Source organism: Taudactylus pleione, unplaced genomic scaffold (genome assembly GCF_031769625.1).
Source record: "Taudactylus pleione unplaced genomic scaffold, aTauple2 ptg000711l, whole genome shotgun sequence".
Taxonomy (NCBI): domain Eukaryota; kingdom Metazoa; phylum Chordata; class Amphibia; order Anura; family Myobatrachidae; genus Taudactylus; species Taudactylus pleione.
Genome location: NW_028285113.1, coordinates 12,151,345 through 12,175,451, shown reverse-complemented (window position 1 = coordinate 12,175,451; position 24,107 = coordinate 12,151,345). Strand labels below are relative to the sequence as shown.

Here is a 24,107-nt window from a genome sequence, read left to right as displayed (position 1 = left end):
CTGAGCCTCAGACACACTTACGCTGCATGCTGGAGCAGCAGACACTTATCGGGAGTACCGCGCACTGAGCAGAAAGGGCAGCGTTGCACTGATCGTGACGTCACCGACCCCGCCCCACCGAGAGAATCCTAGACTGCGCTGTCTGTAGAAATCTTGGCTAGCCGCATCGACGGATTCCTACTTCAGCCAGGCAGTGTGAAGGCTTCAGGAGACTCTGGGGTTGGAGCGTGTCGTGCGGTTGCATGGCTTGACCGCCTCTAAAGACTACAGCCATGGCCAAAAGTTTTGAGAGTGACACAAGTATTGGTTTGCCAACAGTAAAGCATCCTGAGACCATTCATGTGTGGGGTTGCTTCTCAGCCAAGGGAGTGGGATCACTCACAATTTTGCCTAAGAATACAGCCATGCATAAAGAATGGTACCAAAATATCCTCCAAGAGCAACTTCTCCCAACCATCCAAGAACAGTTTGGTGAGGAACAATGCCTTTTCCAGCATGATGGAGCACCTTGCCATAAGGCAAAAGTGATAACTAAGTGGCTCGGAGAACAAAACATCAAAACTTTTAGTCCATGGCCAGGAAACTCCCCAGACCTTAACCCCATCGAGAACTTGTGGTCAATCCTCAAGAGGGGGGTGGACAAACAAAAACCCACAAATTCTGACAAACTCCAAGCATTGATTAGGCAAGAATGGGCGGCCATCGGTATGTGGCCCAGAAGTTGACTAACAGCATGCCAGGGCGAATTGTAGAGTCAACACTGCATAAACTTAATGTAATTGGCAATAAAAGCCTTTGACACTTATGAAATGCTTGTCATTTTAGATCAGTATACCATAGTAACATCTGACAAAAAGCACCGAAGCAGCAAACTTGGTGAAAACCAATACTTGTGTCATTCTCAAAACAGGTCATGTTTTGAGGATTTCTGTCTGTGGAGGCATGTGGGATAATTACTGATCCAGCAACATAGACTAACTCACCTGTGCATGATAAAATACATCACAAAACATGACCTATTGGTAGCCCTTGAGGACTGGAGCTGAGAAGCACTGCTTTAAACCACACTTGCAGACATTACTTACCTCCTCTCTGTGGGATTCTGGTGGGGCATTCCATGGGCCATGCTATCATGTCCCCACCCTGGCTGTCTAGTGCTGCAATTGTGGCCAGAGTTATGTTGATCTGCTTCCTAGAAAATAGTGTCATCGAGCCCAGGACGTTTTTACATCACTAGGGAAGTGGGAGGATGCAGGAGGGTAGTCTGCTCTTCTGGGAGAACTATCCAAAATGAAGGAGTCTCCCGAACCACCTGGGACGGCAGGCAAGTGTGCTTTAAGCTCCTAAAGTTCCAGGTTTAGAATCTGTGGCAAAATTACCAAAGAAAAAAATAAATTGGCACTTTTGTCAAATCAGAAGCTGCTACATTTGGCCCCTAGCTTCTTTAGTTTATCATTTTAACTCTTTGTACCGGGTTATTTATTTATAAAAAACCTAACTCTCCTTAAGCTGTTTACACACGTAACGATTTTGTTACCAACGATTTTATGAACGATTTTCTGTCAGATTTTTTAAAGTGTAATGAACGATTTTTTTGATCTACAAACGATTTTTGCATATTCCCTTAATGAAAATCGTTCAGTTGGTCAGTCTGACTGAACTACAAATGTGAACGCGCATGAACGATAATCGTTCATCGTTTTTAACTCAGAAAGTGAACAATTTATTCAACGATTAACTATATCGTTATCGATAATCGTTCAAAAAAATCGTTGTGTGTGTATGCACCTTTATAAAGAGATACCAGCATGTTATAACCCACACCGATGTACAGATTCACCGGCTACCTCAAGGGATAGCCTCTTCCACGAAAGCCTACTGTAAGTAAGAAGGATCAAGGTGGTACATGTACAGCAGGAATACTCTGATCACTATTGCCGTGATGGCAAGAGCAGGCAATAATGAATAAAAAAAATTATTTTTTAGAATCTTTCAAATTTTTTTTTTTATAGCACTTCCAGTTTCACTGAGCATGTGAGAACCAGCAAAGGCGTGCTACGTGGGTAGCCAGTATCACCAGGCAGCTATGGAACTACATCCCGGGAGCTACTTATCACAATATTTGAAAGTAAATGGCAAGCGGCAATAGAACATCTGTGTTATCACCGCATATTGATAAATACCCGTCAACATTAATTTGGATTTTTCTTATTTTGCCATATAAACAATCCACTGTTTAGCAATGTTACAAGTTGTTGGCTCTTCACTCTTGACTGAAAGTGTAAAGTTTTCCTTCACACCTCACAGAAGACTAAAAGTTCAGGATTAAACTTAAAAAAAGACTCCACTCTCCATTACATTAACAAATATTTGCCATTGCTACTGTAAAGGGGGGCATCCACTATACGATTTTAGCAGGCGATTGAACGATAATGACGTTGTTATCGTTCAATCGTTTTAAAAATCGTTTAGAAATCGTGCAGTGTTTGGTCGTTAATGGTCAACGATGCGCGCTCCGGCTGGTTGTTCATCGTCTCGTCAGTCGACTGAACATGCAGGTCAATTTCACTTGATCTATTAAAGATAGTTTGCAAATCGTTCAGACTGAAAGATAAAATTTCAAGGGAAAAAATCAAGGGAAAATCGTTTAGAGATTGGACATGGAGTAGATCGTCTAGTGGATGTGCCCCTTAACGCTGCCTTTCGTTTTACCTTGCGTCTTTTTTACCTCTTAACAGTTACATATTTTTAATCAGCTGACACTGGTCTTCGCACAACCTCCCCTCGCGCTGACCTCGCATTACCCATCTCCTTTCACATGTCACAAAATGGCGCATATTTTAGTTGCATGCCTCTGGGCAGTCCTAATAGATCAGCAGCCCTCCCTAATGCCAAGTCAGCAGCACCACAAAAACAAACAACAAGGAGCATGAATTGCAAATACACTCTACAGTTTTACATTATAATCTATTCCAACCGCAGGATGACAGCAAACAGGTGAAACAGGTGTTCAACAGGATGAGGGCCAATTCTCACATCCATAACAACTATACATAACAGCATTCATGTGCAAGCATGGCTCCAGTAAGAAGAAACCGAAGAAGGAACTGAATTAATCACCTAATCACTGTGAGCTGCAATGGTAACAAGTGAATGGGATAGGCACCACATGACTAAGGATGCCTTGTGTCCCAGTATGCAGAAGACAAGCCATCTCCTGCGGCCCCGTCTCCTTGGTCTTCAGCTGTGCTTCAATCTGCCCTTACAATATGCAATTGTAATAATAGACTGCTGCAGCTTCTGTAAACTAAATCCATGTGGTTTTATTGGGAAGCAGTCGGGAAGCCGACGGACAGAATCCCTACCGCCGGCTTCCTGGCTGTCTAATCCCGTAAAGGGCTAAATGACAGGCGTCGAAGTCCCGACGCCTGTCATTTTACCCACGCCGGGCTTACTGATCGAAGGTAAGCAGGGAGCGGACAGCCGCAGGGGGTCGGGGAGGGTTAGGTGGCTCCCTGGGGGGGGACTTAGGGTTAGGCACCCCCCTGGTAGGTTAGGGTTAGGCTAGGGGAAGGGGGGGTTAGGGACCCACGGGGGAAGATTAGGGTCAGGCACCCCCGGGAGACTTCGGTTTAGGCAGCGGGGAAGGGGGGGGATTAGGGATAGGCACTGAGGGGGAAGTTAGGTTTAGGCACCCTTAAGGGAGGGTTAGGGGGGGAGGTTAGGTTAGTTTATACTTACCTTAGAGTGCAGTCGGGATTTTCACCCATGTCGGGCTGCCGCTGTCAGGATTTGAACCGCCGGCGGTAAATCATACCGTACCCGGTTTTATTATATGAAATCACCCATGGTAATGTAGAGTGAACATTAACTACCACCAAAGAAGGGATAATGCAGGAGGATTGGGGAAATTTGGGAAGTGGTGAAGAGATTGGATGCTATAGTGGGCACCAGGTGTATAAAACAGTCCAGGATCTGTTGCGTATGGTCTGAATGCAATGCAGAGTCTTATGATGGATGCAGACTGTATCTTGTGTATGTGTGCATACCTTCTATTTTTATAAATAGATATTAGGGAATCGGTATGAATTACCGCTGGAACTAAGCCCGGCGGAAGAAATACCGACGCTGGAAGGCCGGCACATGAATATCCCAACAGAGGTAAGTAAGACCCCTAACCCCCCCTCTCCCTCCCTAACTCTCCCTTAGGGGTGCCTAGCCATAACCTCCCCCCTAGTGCCTAACCCTAACCTCCCCCCAGGGGTGCCTAAACCTTACAACCCCTACCCGCACCCTAAACCTAACCTCCCCCGGGGGTGCTTGAAGCTAACCCCCCCTTCCCCTAGCTTGACTCTGACACTGCCGGGGGGATGCCTAATCCTAAGACCCCCCGGGAGTCCCTAAACCTAAACCAGCGGCTACCACCTCCCAATGGCCGGCTTATCTACATTCGGTATGCCGGGCGGCGGGACTTCGGCGTGGGACTAATGATAGGCATCGGTATTTAGTCCCATGCCGGGATTTCACTGTCACTGACTACATCCTGATATTAGAAAGTATTTTAATCCTTTACAGAAGCTTCTGATATCGGATCTTTCCCACCCGAAATGGTAGAAGCACAAATAGTCACCATTCCAAAACCTGGTAAAGATCCCTCTGAGAGTAAAAATTATAGACCCATCGTGCTCCTTAATACGGATGTAAAAATTTTTGTTAAATTGATAACCAACCGTTTAAACCCATTACTTCCCCAGCTGATACACCCTGATCAGGTGGGTTTTGAACATGGACGCCAGGCTCCCGATAACACCCGGAGGGTTTTAGATTTGGTTGAATGGGTGTCGTTCAATAAATTACAATGCCTCCTTTTATCTCTTGACGCTGAGAAGGCGTTCGACCGGCTCCACTGGGAATATATGCGTCAGGTTTTATATAGGTATGGATTTCGGGGTGATATTCTCCGGTCCATTAATGCCCTTTATTCTGATCCCTCTGCTCGTGTTTTTAGTAACGGGTTTCTCTCCTCACCCTTCTCAATTTCCAATGGCACCAGACAAGGGTGCCCCCTTTCCCCACTAATATACGTGCTGGCCATAGAACCCCTTGCTCAAAAAATCCGCCAATCGTCTGAGTTTCCAGGGCTCTCTATCTATGACACCTCTCATAAATTATGTCTGTTTGCAGATGTTTTGTTGTTTGTCACCGACCCGGAGATTTCGCTGCCATCTCTCCACAGCATTTTAGACAACTATAGTGCAGCATCCTACTATAAATTGAATGTTACAAAAACTGAAGCTTTACCTATTAATATTCCACCTTTCTCTCTACGTTCATTAAAGAGTCGTTTCCCTTTTATTTGGAAGAAGTCTTCCCTATCCTATCTGGGAATTAATATACCATCCTCTATTAATGATGTTTTTACTGAAAATTATGTTCCCCTTTTGATGCAATTGTCCTCTCTAGCTACTGCTTGGATGAGCCACGAGATCTCCTGGTTGGGCCGTATAGCGGCGTTCAAAATTATGCTATTACCAAAATTTATGTATCTATTCCGTGCTATTCCGTATGCTATCCCAGGTAAATTATTGCAACAGATGCGCCGCTTGATGATTTCTTATGTATGGAAGGGTAAAGCCCATAGAATGGCTTTTAGTCATATGGTTCGTCCTAAACCTCAGGGAGGCCTTAATCTCCCTGACCTGACCAGATATCATGAAGCGGCCCTTCTCTCTCAAATATGCGACTGGTTTCTCCCCCCCTTCTGTTAAACCTTGGGTAGATCTGGAACATGCTCTCCTCCGGCAATTTCCCCTTCCTGACCTTTTATGGATACCCCATAGACTGCGACCACAATTCCCCTTATTCCCTAAAACAATCTTGGATACTTTAAAAGTTTGGGATTATAATCTCCCGGCCCATTTTGATTTTACCCTGCCTACCAGAAATGTTTCCCTTCAGGCATTGAGCAGGGTTTTACCTAGTCTTAATATGTCCTACTGGATGACTTTGGGTATTGTGTCCTTAGCAGACTTTTTTTCCTCGTCCTCTATTCTATCGTATTCAGACCTCTGAATATGGGACCCCCAGCCTGGTTTTACTATCACCAATTTACACATTGGTATGCTTTGATGAACACCGGCCCTACCGTATTCCAGACTCCACCACACCTAATTCTGAGTAAATTTAATAACCCCTCCTCTAGTGGGGCTATATCTTTTTGGTATTCCTTACTGTCTCCCATAGCCCCGACAGTTAAGTCCCCTGCTCAGCTCCGGTGGGAGGCAGATCTTCAATGTACCTTCACCTTCTAACAATGGGAGACTATTTATCTCTCTACCTTCTCTATATCTAAATGTACTAATCACATTGAAATGTATGTAAAACTTTTAAATAGATTATATTTGACACCCTCTAGATTACACAAAACCAGGCCTACATTCTGAAAGTTCTGTTGGCGTCTCTGTCATTCTGAAGGCTCTATTTTTCATGTCTTCTGGGATTGCCCTTTATTACGCCCCTTCTGGGAAGAAGTATTCAATCTTATTAAAGATGTCCTAGGTCTCACTTTAACTCTAGATCCCTCCCTCGCCCTTCTCCACTGGTATCCAATCTCCGTTCCCAAATCTGACCAGTATGTTCTCGGCCACATTCTGATATCTGCCAAAGCCACTATAGCTCAGCATTGGAAGTCCCCTTCCCCTCCCCCATTTGCCAATGTTATAACTAAAACACAATCCCATTTTGAAATGGAGACGAGGGAGGTTGATTACTCTACGGCTACTTCATCCCCTATTGTGAAATGGCATCCTTGGCATCTTTATGTTACAGATGGAGGAGTGGCACCCCTGTCCCTGCCATCTCCAATCCCTCAAAGTGCCTCTCCTTTTGATCTGAATGAGATTCCAGAGGGGGACCAAAACATTTAATTTAATTATCTATTCTGGTAATTGTGGTTTTTTAGTTTTTGTTTAATGTCTTTGAATGTACTGTCATCTCCCTTTAATTTACTTTATGTATGTTTCCCTTTTTTCTTTTTTCTGTACCCCCACAAATATTTTGCATTATACTCAATAAAAATTTATTGATGTAAAAAAAAAAAAAAAAAGTATTTTAATCCTAATGACAAACACTAGGCTCAAGGCAAAGTGCTTGCCACATCTCTCCCTCTAGTAATCATGGACACCCTTCTGCCATTTGTTTGTAGAGAAAACCATTTACTCATACTACCCATTGTTGGGCCAGGGGTCACGAAAGCCAAGTGACTTATCCCTGTTACTTGAGTGTTTCTGTAACTGGTTTTCAAGGAGTCAGGCGAGTGTTTATAAAGTAAACCCCTTGAGGAACTACCACATCCAATTGTAAAATAATATACAGTAATACCTGTTTATGAAATTGGCCAACATTTTGCAAAGTGAGATCACTGAATGAGACAAGCGGTTATAGAGAGCCATCTTTTGAGTATACCATGGTGGTGTGTGGAATGGAGGATAGCTGCTACTCTAATAAAGAACTGGAGTTATGTACCTTCTCAGAACTGGTGGAAGTCAGGTGTCACCCAATCATTTTATGGAACACTTTTTGCACTGTCCTGTTGTACTTTGACAGAGAAGTGTATTATTAGGTGCATATCCTTCTCCAAACTGTGAGTGCAAGGATGGTATACATGTCACGGACAGGGTGTACCTAGTACTTTTGCCACTTTACCTCTAAATCACCCTTTCACTGTTGTGGTGCGCACCAGTCATAAACTATACAGAGCAGTCGTGGACAGAAAGTACCTCACAACTGCTGGTCATAACGGGACAATGAATTCCCAACAGTGATGGCGGGACTATCCTACCAAAATCGGGGCAGCTGGAAGCTAAATAGTTGTATTTTACCCTATGTTATTTCATTCATTTTCCCAATGTTTTTCATCTCATTGTTCATTTTAGGATAAAAATTGAAAATTTAATGTAAAGAAATGGTTGTTATGAAAATGGCAGTAGGCTGCACCTTGAGGTATTATTTATACTTTTTGACAGTGTGCCTGAAAGTTATTCCACCTCTCCGCAAACATATGCGTTCTCTAGTCTGAGGTATTTCTAGAAAGTAAGTGCACCCCATAAATTTTCCTACCAAGCAGCAACGACAAGTAGTCCCAAATGTAATGGAGAGCATAGGCTTATTTAATACATCAAATAAATCATATTCTTTCATATTCACACTCTATAACATGTGCACAATACAGAGACCACCAGTTATGAGCTATGTAAGTGTACTAAATGTCCTTAGTAATTATACAGTATAATACTCGACTACACTTCCGGTATGCCCAGGAGACTCCCAAATTGTGGAGTGTTGATGATGCTAATCAATGCACGTCTTGCCACCATGGCCCACTCTGCCTGCAAATTGCATCATAGCACAGTGGAGGGAAGATGGGACTAGGATGTAAATTGGGTCATCATGGTCCACCCCCCCCCACCCATTATCTCTTGGTCTGCTATCCCAAAGTCTCCTGAAAAGGAGGTTCAAAAAGTGGGCAAGGATGACTTCTATCCTGGTATTTTTAACTATGACATCTTTCACATGTATTTTTAAAATGTCATGTCACTGGAAACTTATGTACTAATAAGGTAGTGCCAAAATTCAGTATTTTAAAATGTAGAAAGGAACAGTATAATTTTACTTTCTGTTAAGCTACACAGGGTTGAAAAACTTAATCAATACCCCACTTTCCTCTCTCGGTATCAGTGCGCTGCTTTATTGAATTCCTTTAAACTCTAATTTTATTTCCTCTCAGTGAACATGGCATTATTTTGAATATTCTGATGAAAGAACAGTCTTCATAATTACCTCATCCATTCTCTCCAATGTACTTTGCTAGGTTCCGAGCAGGAACAAGCATCGGAACAACAGTATTAGGCCCAATAATGCTGCCCACCCTAAGCTTATATGCAGATTTCAGATACTGGACAAGCGTTTTTGTTAAATATGAACATAATTCCTATTAGGTAGAAATAGAACTGCAAATTGTAGCAAAATTTTTTTATACTATTATTAAAAACAATAAAACTTTGTCCTCCTCCAGCCAATCCTGCAATTTTGACTGATTTCAGGAGGTACATGGTGCAAGCAAATGATGGGTTCACCATGCACCATCTCCTGTAGTGAGGAGCTTACAATGCTAGTAGCAGGCACCGGGAGAGAGGAGTGTTATATCGCGAGATTGACTCTATCCTGTCCTGCAGCCACTTCTTCTGTCAGCCTATAAACTAGCGGATGTGACACAAAGACAGTCCGCTATCCACTTCCCATATACTGCAGCCAGAGCGTCATGGCAGGAACATTCTTGGGAAGAATAATATTTTTGGGCACTAACCTGGACATCCACCTATCTCAGGGCAGCTTAAATGCCAAAAAATTAAACATCATCTATATAATAAGCGAGAATGTGTGTGTGTGTGTGTCCTTTATACACGGCCAGAGTTTTGTACCAAGTGCCACCAAATTTGGCATGGTGGTGTAGTTTGACCAGGATTAGGTCTACATGTGCCATGAAGGTGTCTACATGGTGCCCACCAAGTAGGCAGTGGAGTCTCTGCTTTGAATATTTGGTTTAAGCAAGTTCGCTCAGGATGTCTTCCTGTGCCTAAGACTGCACTGATCTGAAGGCACGGGCTGATATGTACAGGTGGGGGGCAGGCAGAGCTCCATCGGAAGACTAATAAGTCGGAGGATCAACTGTCACACTGCACCTGCACTGACAGTTACTAAGTCAACCCGGGCTTGACTTTAGAGCAAATATGAGTGAAGACATTCATTATAAAGCAAGACAGGCCAATGTTCAATCAAGCTCTCATCTGCTTGGAGGACAAAATTCAACAGATGGTACAGTAGGCAGGAGTCTGCATCAGCTAGGGCTTCCAGCTCCTGACAGAAGTAACACTTCCAGCTTTTGTAAAGACATATTACATGAAACACGCTATAATGTTACGTAGTTGCAGAGGTATGCAACATAAAATGAGCCCAGGATGGTGTCAGGTCAAAAAGTTACATCTAACAAAACTAGTTATATGGTAACAAGAAAAACTGGAAGTATTGTCTCTCTAGATGCTCCAGGGGGATCAGGAAAAACATTCCTTCTAAATCTAATGTTGGCCAAAGTTCGTAGCCAAAAGAAGATTGCAATTGCAATCTCAGGTAATGCAGTAACATTGCTTATACCTCAGTATACCATATATAAATGGATAAATAAGTCCTTTTCAGGGCAAAATTACGCAGCCGGGGTCAGTGAAGCTGCATCAAAGGACGCAGCCACTCCTCTGTTTTCTGTAACGCTCACCGTTGCTGCCCTCAAATGCCAGCAGCATGTCAATAATGCTGCAGCTTTTGAGGAACTGCACCTGACATTGCAGGACCGGATCTGCGTACGTGCAGTGCGGATTCTGCACATGCGCAGATCGAAAAACAAATCAGAGATTTCCGTAAATATCAAAATTTGCTTAAAACTCTGAATTGGGCCCCATCTCCCCAGCAACTTGCAACCACAAACATCATAGATTTTCCATCAGAGCCCACAGAGGCGCGCAAGAAAATCTATGATGTTCCTCTACAATAAATTTCGCCAATGCGTGCATCCCCGCACATCGCCAAGAACTGAATAACTGAATTGCACCCTTAAGGCCAGATTCTGAGTCGTATGCAAAAGCGCCTGCAGCGGCGTCTATTGGCGGTCACACGTCTGCGAGTTTATGCAAACGCCACTTCTTCCCTTGTGCACATCCATGCAGCACTTTCAGCGCCCGTGGACGCTGTAATACTGATTGGTGCCTCCTTATATGCCACCATCATTAGCACTATGACAGATGCCGTTTCTCTGTCATGGCCTCCCTTGCCTGCCCGTGTGTGTCTGGGAACGCACCCACTTGCATTAACATGCCCACGACACACTCACTGAACAGACCATTTTTGCATGCACTACTAGCCACCCCCCTAGTCACCGCCTAGGAACGCCCATAACTTTACTGCCACCATTCTAACCTGAACGCAAGAGCGCATTTGTGCGTACACTCAAACTTGCGCCGTAGGGGGTTTTCAGGCATTTTCGTGCATGTGCAGTTGCAAATATTCACTCAACTACGTGAACAGCGGCATTGCAGGCCCTTAGTATCACAAGGCTAAATTCCACTGCTACATAGGTTGCAATACACAGGAATATGTTCCAAACCTAGTTCTTCCATTTTTCACGGGAAACGACCGATATAAACCGTTCACTGAGAAATGTATTCATAAATACCTTAGTGCAGTGGTTCCCAAACTGTGTGCCTAGGCACCCTGGGGTGCCCAAGGACACTTTCAGGGGTGCCTCAGGTTGTTGGTCAAGCACCAAGTCAAATTATTTATGGTCAATGTAATTTAAATATGTGAACAAACAGAAGCGCAAACCTGTACACAACCACATAACTGAGACTAAAGATGACAGGTCAGCACAATTTACTTCACTACATTTTTTTCTGAATTTCTCAATAACAAACTTTTGGCTTAGGGGTGCCGTGAAAACAATGCTGATACTTTAGGGTGCCGTGATTTAAAAAAGTTTGGGAACCACTGCCTAAGTGGATATGTCCCCAGTAAGCTCTCGGATGCGAAGGAGGAACATTAAGGCCCAGATTTATCAATGAGTGATATTTTTGTTACTAATCTTAAACAGTGCTCCAACCAATCAGCTCCCAGCTGTCATGTGTTTTAAAAATAACTGATTGGCTGGAGCACCATTTAAGATTAGTAACAAGCGATAACAGGAATATCACTCGTGGATAAATCTTGGCCTTAGTGTGACACCCATCTCCTGTGCTTCCCGTCCTTCTCAATCTGACTGGATAGAGGATTGAATGATGGTATCTGCTGTACTGAGCATGATTATATATAGGTGCATATTTTTAAAAATTTTTTGTGGGATATCATCCCAAAAGAACCATTTTCAGGGGTTACCCACAAATATTATGGATCCCCTGAATGTAACAAGGAGAGGCCGCAGCCCTCATAGCTGTCTACCAGGCTGCAAAGTAGATTTAACAAGCTGTAGAATGCGAAGCCCCAGAAGATGGCATTAACCCATAGTAGCCACACAGTCACCTCCTCTTTGTCATTCCCCTGTTAGATCTCTGCCTCCTCATGTTGTACAAGTCTGCTGATCCTCCCCCTGGATGAGCAAGGTTCAATAAAACACACTTATAAACCGGACAACGGGCTTCAATCAGGCTCCTCACTGAAACTCCTAAACACCATTTTTTTTTAAATAGAAAATCACCATCACTGACACAGTGGGCTCCGAAGAATCATAACATGCCCAAATAGTTTGCCGCGAGCCATCTGTTTGCTGTTCTGTTCCCTCATCCGCAGCCATTTAAATGTGTCAAAGTCAAATTCAAAACATAATTTTATTTTCTACAGATCAATTTGCAGTTAACCTGAGCTGTAAAGCTGGAGAACGGCCAAAGCATTATAAATAATGAACATAAGGCTGCATTGTAATTCCAAAGCTGCTGTACCAGGCATAATGTGCAGCGCCTTATTTGGAGAGTAGAGTACTACATTTTGGAATAACAATACATTTAAGAAAAGCAGAATCCCAACCTAAGCAAATAGAAATTCATAGTTAAAGCGATCGTAATAACTATAGTCAGCACTGGCGTCACTATGGATGGTGGCATGTAGTGCGGGACACAGGGACGCCTTGTGCACGCCAAAGGCGCGCAAGGACCTGCGGAAGGGAACATAGCCTCCTGATGTGTGACACGATGGGGTTGTGGCCGCGTATCACACCCCAGTTCTCGTCACGCTGCCTCTCCCAGCACAGAGGATGCGTATGTCATCCATAACCGCTGCAGCGCTGTTCGGTGACACCATCCGAGAGGGCGACACCAAAATAGCAGAGCAGCTCTGCTATATTGGCATTACCCCCTCGGATGGAGTCACCCGGTGCTGCCCGCTCCCCCCGTGTGACGCCACTGAATACGCCCTTCTGAATACGCCCATCAAAATATTTGCCAAATGGATTTCAAAACCGAGCCCTCTAATCCCTAGATTGATGCATCCCGACCGAGGGCCTGATTCAGAGCAGGACACGTCTGCGGTAGCGTTTCTTTTTGGCCATGGCATTCTGCTTACTACCTAATGCCAACATCAGTGTCTATGAGTGTTTATGCGGAAGCCCGGGCAGGCTCGCTCACTGCTTTTCCATCCACATATGTAAGCATTAGTATCGGGTCTTGCATCCGCCCTACGCTGTGTGCAAAAGATCTGTCTCAAACAGGGGTTCCATCTCCGTCCGCATGCTAAAAAGAGCACGGAAGTCTGCCTACATGCCCATGTAACTCCCATGACATTCCCACAAGACAGTCCAGTTCAGAGCAGTCATATGTAGGCTGACCTGAAATACCCATTTAACTGATTAATCCGCCTGCACTTCAAGTTTCTGGGCCTGATTCAGAGCCGAACGCTCTGACCAGAGCGCTCGCTCTGAATCAGGGCCCTCCTACCTGTTTTTGGAGCGGCCTCATGGACGCTCATATAGCTGTGGGTTACCACCCACAGCTATAGTGAGCGTCCATGTTGATGGTCGCGATGGTCAAGACCATCGGGCTTGCGACGAGACCCTGCGGTAGGGTTTCGCTGCTGCAAGCCCAGGAGTGATTTTGGCTCTATTAGAGCCAAAATCACTCCCACTGACATCATTACTGATGTCAGTGGGGCAGGACTCAGACGGTAGGCGTTCCCATGGGAACACCTCCATCTGGCAGCCACGCCCCCGGCACGCCCACCAAAGGGGGCGTGCTGTCAGTCACCTTCGACAGCATGCCCCCTTTGGTGCGAGACCCATAACGACGGCTTTGCCGTCGTTATTTGGGTCTTGTGCGTGCGCACGACGGAGCTCCATCCGTTGTGCGCATGCGCATTCACCCAACATCGACCCGCTTGCGAGCGTCCTTTGCTCGCGAGCGGGTCTGAATGACCCCCTCTGTCCGTAGATATATACTTTCCATTGTGTATGCTCAGATTGTACATATAAACGGGTTCCATCCACATTTCCACTTCCGTGTTGGAGGAAGGATTCTGGCAACGCTGGCAGATTAGGAATTATAAAGCCTATATATATATATGGGTAGGAAACTGTGCAGAGGTCATATTTACTGTTATTATACCTGATTTAAGATATATTAACTAGGAACACAATACAGTCATATTAAATGTCAACATGTTACGAATCCCAGTGCCTGCTCCATGTGAGACCCCTAGAACCCGGCTAGCGAGATCTTCTGCCAATAACAACCGCCCGTTGTTTCCTTAGGATACGTTCACCAGGACTTAGGAGGCCGCCTGGACTTATGCTCGAGGTAGTAGCGGCTCACATGGAGATACAGGGGAATTCAACAGGTAAAGAATGTACAGTTAGGACTGACACAGTTGATGATAAGGATATCGATGGTACAGATGTTGTGAGTACAGTTTGGTTTTTTTGGGGCAATAGCTTGGGAGTCGATGGTGTGGCAGCTGGGCCGATGGTGCAGCAATGGTGCTGATGGTGCGGCAGTGATGCCAATGGTGCAGCAATTATGCCGACGGTGCGGCAATGGTGCAGATGGTGCGGCAATAGACATAGATAAACAGTCTAGGGTTAGTAAATGGCTCTGAGAGCCGATGGTGCGGCAACTGTGTCGATGTTGCAGCGATGGTACCGATGTTGGGGCAGTTGCCGTAGATAAGCAGTCTATGGTTTGATAATGGCTTTGAGAGCCGATGGTGCGGCAAGTGTGCCGATGTTGCAGCGATGGTGCCAATGTTGAGGCAGTTGCCGTAGATAAGCAGTCTATGGTTTAATAATGGCTTTGAGAGCCGATGGTGCGGCAAGTGTGCCGATGTTGCAGCGATGGTGCCGATGTTGGGGCAATTGCCGTAGATAAGCAGTCTATGGTTTGATAATGGCTTTGAGAGCCGATGGTGCGGCAAGTGTGCCGATGTTGCAGCGATGGTGCCAATGTTGAGGCAGTTGCCGTAGATAAGCAGTCTATGGTTTAATAATGGCTTTGAGAGCCGATGGTGCGGCAAGTGTGCCGATGTTGCAGCGATGGTGCCGATGTTGGGGCAATTGCCGTAGGAGGAACGTTGGTAGCACGGGAGCTGCTGGATACGGCTAGGAAGCTGTTTGGAGATTGGTGGTAGCACAGAAACTACTTGGAGCGGCTAAGAAGCCGTATGGTGAACGATGGCAGCACGGGAGCTGTTAGATGCGGCCAGGAAGCCGTTTGGAGATAGGTGGTAGCACGGAAGCTACTTGGAGCAGTTAGGAATCCGTGTGGGAGTTCAGTGAACCGGAGAACAGGAACAACCTGACTCTGCAGCCAGGCTGAGGGAACTCTCAGACACTCTATAGTCGGCACCAATGCAATAGATCAGTGAGTATAAAATAGGCTGAAGTCCCAATCAGGTTTGCACTTGTGGAAAACACATCACTTCCTGAGGCGCGTCGATCTCCTAGCAACATGAAGAACTGGAGTAACCCCGTCCTGTCTGGGCATACTCTCAGAAAGTGTCAAGTCGTGACCGCGACTTGTAACACAACATTAGCATTAGGTTTAGAGGTTAGGGATAGACTTACATTAAAAACAGAGTCAACATATAGACCATGGTCCGTATTCAATTAATTTCGTGTGCACGATAAAGTTTTGCATACATTCCATCTTTTAGCCACGGAAACTTATCGGGCACGTACCCGCGATTCACCCTATTCAATTCCAAAAGTCGCGACAACGGAGACACGCAAAGTCAGTATAGGCGAAAAGTGGTGTCTAAATCAGGGAAATCCGCCTGAAACAACCCCCTCCCCCCCCCAAAAAAGCTGCAGAAACATTGGGGATCAATGTAGTAGTGCCCGATTAGCCCTAATAAAACTGTCTGGGTTACTTATGTTCGCACAATTGCCTCTAATTAGTGTCTTTGCACAAGTGGTGAAGAATAGCATAAAGCAATATTTTCAGGAGAAAATAAGTAGTCCTGACAAATTTGGGGCACTTGAAATGGGTGCAAACATATTTAAAAGTTGCTAAAGTGAAGTTATAAGAAATGTAAAAAATGCACCTTCAGCACACACCTGCAATCCAAAAAACACCTCACCCATACTTGCAGACCCCCCCAAAAGTCTATTTCGCTACTTTTTATGTTTGTACCCCCACTTTGCACTTTTTCGCCCCCTTTTTCAAAGTGCTTTTTTGGGGTGTTCCTCACTTTTTTTTTTGATGCAGTTATCCTTTGGGGGGCTGTCCCAAGGGTGCTGAGTGTTTTCCCACCTTTGCACCCCAAAATAGCGATTTTACACTTTTTTTCTCCACCTATTCAGAGGCGAATCATTACACTGCATTGCGTTTTCACATACGCTGAAAGTGTTTGCAACTGAATATGGAGATAAGTATCCGACTGGGGAAATGTCGCAATCGGCGATACTTTTTTGCGGATCTCGGCTTTTCGCTCCGAATTGAATACCGCCCCATGTCGGTATTTCATCAGTGTCAACATGCTGAATGTTGACATCTATAGTCCAACACTCACAGAGTCCTAGATACTGTGGATTCAACAGGCCAAGAGAAATTAGTGATGCCGTCTCTTGATGCAGGAGAAGCATAGGCAGTATCTACATTAAATAACTGCTCCAATTTGGCTACTTAAAAGGAACTCTTGAATTCGATCTATATGTATATAAGGAACCTTCTGTGAGGGTTCGGTGAGGGCTTCTTGTAGGATGTCTTTCCTATCTAGAACCACATTATACAAAGTTGCCCCATTTCTCGGCTGATAATTTTCTGCCATTGAGACTCTTGTCTTGAAACTAGGGATTCTTCGCAATTTACAGGGGTCATCATGATGGAATCTTCACACAACTTATGTTTTTTTTTTAGTGGTGATGTCTTATTATTTGTAACCAATACAGAGACCTCACCACTGGAGTGTATTTAGGCCCTGATTCAGACCCACTCGCGAGCGGCTGTCCGCTCGCAAGTGGGTCGATGTTCTGGACTGAGCATGCGCACGACGGAGGGAGCTCCGTCGTGCGCATGCGCCAGACGTGACGAGCGAAGGAAAGTCCTTCGCTCGTTGTGTCTGATCAAAGGGGGCGTGCTGTCGATGTTGATTGACAGCACGCCCCCTTTGGTAGGCGTGCCTCCCTGCCGGGGGCGTTCCCACGGGAACGCCTCCCGTCAGAAGCCGGCCCACTGACATCACTAGTGATGTCAGTGGGAGTGATTTTGGCTCTGATAGAGCCAAAATCACTCCGGAGCTTGCGGTTGAAAACCTCAACCGCAGGCTCCGGCTCGCAGTTTCGATGGTCGCGATGGTCACGACCATCGCGGCCATCAAAATGCACGCTCGTATAGCCTGTGGGTGGTGACCCACAGCTATACGAGCGTCCAGGAGGACGCTCCATTTTCATGGAGGCCGGCCCTCATTCAGAGCGTGCGCTCTGCTCAAAGCGTACGGCTCTGAATGAGGGCCTTAGATAGCTAAGGCTAAAGATGACCAAATTGGAGGCACTCCCGTTCCCATGTTACTAGAGGTACATTATGCAAACTTCATAGTTATATTAAATGTGGAAGATGGATTTTCTGTCTTACCAAGGCATATGTGTTCCATGCTCCATTGGAAACAACTTCCCACCCATTCTTATTGCATATTACAGACTTTATATAACAACGGATTGGCTTTGAGGTCTCACGGTTGGGCCGAATCTCGGCATTCAACATAATTAAATGGCTTTTCACCTACACCTACACGCCAAAGTTGGGCCTTATGTCTAAAGAGCAAAGTATCAGAGTCAAATATCCACTTTACTCTCCCATTGTCAAATATGCCGCTTCACCATTCTCTCATAGGGGCCGGGATGCACTAAACGGAAAATGCGGTAAAAACCCTGTTCACTCACCTGGCCGCCGGGCTGCAATGCGGAGGGTAACGCCAGCTTTGGCTGGCGTTACCCTATAGAAGCCTATGGGCTTCTACCGCATCGCGCTGCTATGAGGGATCCGATCAGATCCCTCCCAGCATGCCCCACGGCCGCCACGTCACTCTGCATATGCGAAGATGGACTCCCGGGTCATAAACCCGGAAGTCCACAAGGCGGCAGGGATCGCAAAGGACAGCTCTTATCGGAAGAGCTGTCCTTTGCTGTACAGTTAGTGTACAGTTAGTATGTTAGTACATATGCGATCTGTACAATAGCGATGTCCGGCGGTAAGTATTACTGCATCCCGCCCAGGGGGAGATGCATCGAGCCTTGGAGAGAGAAAAAGTGTAGAAGTTGCCCACAGCAACCAATCAGCCTCTAAAGCTGGGTACACACAAGGATGACCAGATCACACAGCTATGCAATGTAATGATATATTGCATCGCCGTACACACTGCACAATACGCTGTATGATGGTGCGATATATATCATTACATGGATAATGTAACTAAGCGCATCGTCCCATCTGATATGGCTGTGTAATGAATTGGGTGGTTTTGAGGGTACACGCTAAATGATTGTCGTTTCGATCCGTCGCAGATGATATATTGGACGATATATCGTATAGTGTATACCCAGCTTAATTGTAATTTATCTAGCACAGTCTACGAAATGACAGTAAGAAACTGATTGGTTGCTTGGGCAACTTCGACACTTTTAGGGGTCTATTTACTAAGCAGTGTTAGGAGACACAGTGAAAGGAGATACGGTGTCAGCCAATCAGCCAACTGTCATTTTTCAAACACAGCCTGTGAGATGACAGTTAGGAGCTGATTAATCTAATTTCACTGTCTAATAACACTGCTTAGTAAATAATCTCTCTCCAAGGGTTCTATGTACTAAATCCCTTAATCTCTCTCCAAGGGGTCTATGTACTAAGCTTTCGAGAGAGATAAAACGAATGAGATGAAATACCAACCAATCAGCTATTAATTGTCATTCACAGGCTGTGTTTGAAACCTGACAGCTGATTGGTTGGTGCTTTATCTCTTTCCAATTTATCTCTCTCCAAGGCTTAGTAAATTTCCCCCAAGGCTGAATACATATCCCCTATAGTAACATAAGTCCTCCACCGATCACCACTCTCCAATATTCCACAACCATCCAAGATATGTCTTGCTGCAATGTCCGTGGAGGAGTAATCTAGTCTTCCTTACATTAGCCCACACTGCTGCTGCTCTATGTGGTGAAGACTTGAAAAAATATTACTTCTCAATAGTCAATGAAGCTTATTAATGCACACACTAGTAATGTTTTTTCTTCCTCAGTGACATCCTTTGTCCTTATTCCATAACTATAACCACTTAAAAAAAACATAAAATTGTAACAATAAAACTCCCAACCCATACAAACTACAGACCAAGACCAACCCAAATTCCACAAAGATCCAACAATTCCTGCCAACATTCCATCATCTTCCCCATAGGTAGGACCCTCTTTTGTGCGACTAAGAATCTGAGCGGTCCCAGGCCAGACCTATCTGGGGGCCCCCAGCAGGGGCCGGTTGCAGTCAGGGAGGTGGAGTAACAACCCTAACACCCCCCAATTGGCATGAGCTGTTGCAAAACTGTACACAATATGCCGAAGAGGACATGGCCACACCCTCATGGCTGGTTACTATAGCACCAGGGCTGGCCTGATGTCTCAGCGGCCCTGGGTATGCACACACCAAGTAATCTTAAAACAAGCAAATATGGACATGTCTCAGTTAGTGCTACAAAATTGCCTTGATACATGGAACATTTTTCTGTAATGCCTGCATGGAGATTCTCATTAACATTTAGATTCACTCTCATTAAAGATGTCACCTGTCAGGAACTGGTGACATCATCAGGGCACAAAGTGTCTTCTGCCTCAGAATATGTGTCACCACTGCAAGGAGGCAACAAGTACCCTTTAAATAACCTCACGTTCGTAAAATAAATACACAGTTCCAATTACTCACTTCATGAAGTGCTTCATTGTTGATGCCTCAGCGATCCAAGCGTGAAATCCTCAGCAATTTTACTGATAATAGGCTTCTACCGACAGAACCTGAAAAAAAAAAAAAATCATTAGGGAAGAAGGTTGAAGAAAACAGTCTTTCGATTTCCTTATTTCAAACAGCTTTGGTTGTGTCATTGTCTTCCTGCAAACATCACACAGATGCCGCAAAACTAGTCTAATACAGCGATATAGAACAAAACTACTTCATCCCAAAATGCATGCATAACTTAAATTTCACCTGTATTACGACTATGGGGAGATGTACCAAGCCTTGGACGGGATGCAGGAAGGAGAAAAACGCGGTCAAAACCCTGAAAATGTGAGTTTGACCGCATTTCTCCTATGCACCAAGCCGCTTGGTTGCGGTGGATAACGTCATCTTCCAATCGGATCCCTCTCAGAACCCCCAGCGGTGCGCGTGTCCTTTTGCGCATGCATAGAAGGATTCCAGATGGGCTTCTGTGTCATAGACCCGTAAGTCCCTCCATCGCAAAGGGCCGCTCTTACCGACAGAGTGGTCGTTTGCGGGGATCGTCATGCGGAATACATCACATCCCGAGTGCAATGCGTCGTGCATCCCGCCCTTGGAGAGTGATGAAGTGGAGAAGTTGCCCAAAAGCAACCAATCTTCTAATGGTCTTCTACAGTAGCTTCTGTCATTTATATATTTGAAATGACAGTTAAGCTGGGTACACATTAATTAGACTATGTGTACCCAGCGCGACATTGCTGGTGACGGGACCCGGCAAGTGCATACATACTTGCCGATGCCAAATCCGACGGAGGGGAAAACTATATCATGCTGTATACTGCAGAGCAGACGAACGATGTTGCTAACAACCCGCGGGAGCGGGCATATCGTGGGTACACACTAGACGATGTACCCGATATGTCACACTGATCAGTGGGATCGGATGAGTTGTTGAGCTGAGTTTGTTTCTGGCTACTACTCCATTTTATGTCTCTCCAAGACTTGACACATCTCCCCCTATATCACTGTACAAGCTCATAGGCTGCGATTCAATTGTTGTAGACGCCCCGTTAGGCGTCTATACTATTAGGCACCCGACGGAGACAATGTTTTGTTTCTCTGTTAAGCCGCCTGTTAGTATCTATTGCGGCTACTAGCACCGTTTGGGCGCCCAAACCACCATTGCAGTGTCCCTAAAAAACGGACTTTGGAAAAATCTCTTATTGCAAGTCAGGAGACTGCGAGAAGATATGTGCCCCCACAGCTTTAGGCTTACGAAAAGATCAACAACTGAATTGCTCCGTCAGGCGCATATCCGTATAGACGCCCAGTCTAAAACAACGCTCCCATAGACTTTTATACTATTTCTGGTAGGATAACTTAAAACCAATAAAAAATTTAAAACAAATTAAAAACTACCACCTTTATTGCTGATGATCAACCAACATTTGTGGAATCAGCAAATTGTCCAGGAACCAATAACATCATAAGGAATAGGGAGAAACTTTAGGAAAATGTATACCTATACAGTAGCTGGGCAGGAAGTTGTTAGTCTAGACCAGGGATGGGGAACCTCAGGCCCGGGGCCATATAAGGCCCTCGGAATCATTTGGTCTGGCCCTCTGAGCTGTTTTCTGCTAGCCTCATCTGGCTAGCAGTGTGCCTAGAATGGCATCCTGCAGCCAGAATCAATGCAGCAGATCTTAGGACGCTTCAGACAGTCACACCACTGCCCTCAAAGCTCCCCGGACCATCCTCAGGATGCTCTGGGCATTGCTGTAATCACCGGCGATTTTGGCTCCGCCCCATGTGACATCACATGGAGGGGGCGTGGTTGTTGCACTGGACTCGCGAATAACTGAATTTGACTGTGATTGCAAAGTCTTCCACCTTCTGTGCCTATTTTATTAATTACACATATAGGTAACTAGCTTATTATTTACTGAATCCTTTTGCTATTCTTTCTAATGCCTTATGATTTGTAATAGTTAAATTGTTATAAGGATTCTCTCAGTCTATTGATTGAAATGAAGGCATGATTTATTTGTAGCCTTAGTTCTTTGATATGTGTTCCTTGTTGACAAGGAAAAACGTTTCATCAAGCAACAAACCTCAACGGACTAAAGGTTCAGGCTACAACTAGACTCCCTGTACAGTCACGGCAAGAACACTTCTACTGCTATTTATAATTCTGGCCTTCTGATTCATGCACATATATCTCAATTCTTATCGTACTTGTTCCCATGTCAATTTACATCTTTTCACTTTGAAACACTGGCCCTCATTCAGAGCCGGACGCTCTGACAGAGCGCTCGCTCTGAATCAGGGCCGGGCTATTTTTTTTTTAGAACGCCCTCCTGACCGCTCGTATAGCTGTGGGTGACCATCCACAGCTATAGCGAGCGGCCAGGAAGATGGTCGTGATGGTCAAGACCATCGGGACTATCGGGCTTGCGACAAAACTCTTGTGGTAGGGTCTCGTTGCCGCAAGCCCCAGAGAGATTTCGGCTCTAACAGAGCCGAAATCTCTCCCACTGACATCACTTGTGATGTTAGTGGGGCCGCCCCCAAACGGAGGCGTTCACATGGGAACGCCTCCGTTTGGGCAGCCACCCCCCCTGGCAAGCCCACCAAAGGGGGCGTGCTGTCACTCAACATCAACAGCTCGTCCTCTTCGGTGCAAGATCCGGAGCAACGGATTGCCCGTCGCTATCCGGGTCTCAGGCATGCGCACGACGGAGCCGGCTCTGTCGAGCGCATGCTCTCTGGGCCACCATCGACCCGGTTGCGAGCGCTCAATGCTTGCGACCAGGTCTGAATCAGGCCCACTGTCCTTTATCTTAGCTCGCCCGCCTAGCCTCACATCCTCTATCTGCTTACAATCTACATTATTTATCAAATTCTGCACACATTAGATCCCCACTTTTAATCCTCCCTATAACAAACTTATTAATCTGCATACATATTTACCATCACTATTCTTTCTCTTGCATTTCTACAAATCTCTTGCACTCATATCTCATTTACATTTCCAAATCTCATTCCTTTTGTTTACTTATAAACATCATGACAAGGTTTTCGTCAACTCCCTCCTTCACTCAGACTCTACCTAATCCTCTGTTCTGCCCCCTGCTTCCACCTTTATCATTTCCCCCTTATCTCTTACACCTCCTCCTTCCCTTCTCCCCCCTCCTCTGTCTGCCTACTCTTCCCTCCTCTCCCATTACTCCACTTTCTTCCTGCTCTACTCCCCCTCTGTCCTATTACTCCACCACCAAACCCTCCTCCTACACTCCTCTCCCTGTCACTTCACTCCATTGCCATCCACATCTGCCTCCCTGCTCACCTCCTTCTAGCTCAGGTGCCCACACCATCACTAAACTCTATTCATATTGGTCCGCCAAATTAATCTCACCTCCACGTTACAGCAACCCGGATAATCTTATTCACCTCCCCCACAAATACTATCTCTCTATCCTGTGCCCTCTGGAATGCCAGGTCAGTATGTAATAAACTGGTCCCCACCCATGACCTTTTCATCTCCAACTCCCTACATCTCCTAGCCATTACTGAAACCTGGATCTCACCCTCTGACACCACTTCTCCTGCTGCTCTATCCTCTGGGGGCCTTGCCTTCTCCCACAGCCCCCGCCCTGGGGGTCGCCATGGTGGTGGTGTTGGGGTCCTTCTATCCACCAGTTATTCCTACCAGCTTACATCTGAACCATCCCTTACATTCCCCACATTTGAGGTTCATGCTATACGCCTCTTCCAACCAGTAAACCTCAAAGTAGCTGTCATTTACCGTCCCCCTGGCTCTCCCTCCAAATTCCTTGACAACTTTGCTTCCTGGCTTCCTCACTTTCTCTCCTCAGATCTTCCCTCCGTTATCCATGGTGATTTTAATATTCCTATTGACATTCCCACAGAATCCTCAGCAGCTAAACTCTTTACCCTCACCTCTTCATTTGGTCTCGCCCAATGGACCTCATCACCCTCCCATGTGAGTGGGCACTCACTTGACCTGGTCTTTACTCACCGTTGTGATATTTCTGATTACTCCAATTCCCCATTCCCTCTCTGACCATCACCTTCTCTCTTTTAACCTAT

General features: G+C 45.5%; 1 protein-coding gene across 2 annotated transcripts in view; it reads right to left on the bottom strand.

The window, feature by feature from the left end:
• The window catches only part of ELMOD1 (ELMO domain containing 1), a 124,434-nt gene that overhangs the window by 70,560 nt on the left and 29,767 nt on the right, over positions 1 to 24,107 (bottom strand). For both annotated transcript variants that reach the window (XM_088456722.1, XM_088456721.1), the window contains exon 2: positions 19,986 to 20,074. Coding sequence is in view for 1 of the 2 variants with exons in the window: in XM_088456721.1 (XP_088312847.1) it covers positions 19,986 to 20,002 (17 nt within the window). In the remaining variant the exon portion in view is untranslated. The remainder of the gene's footprint in view (positions 1 to 19,985; positions 20,075 to 24,107) is intronic.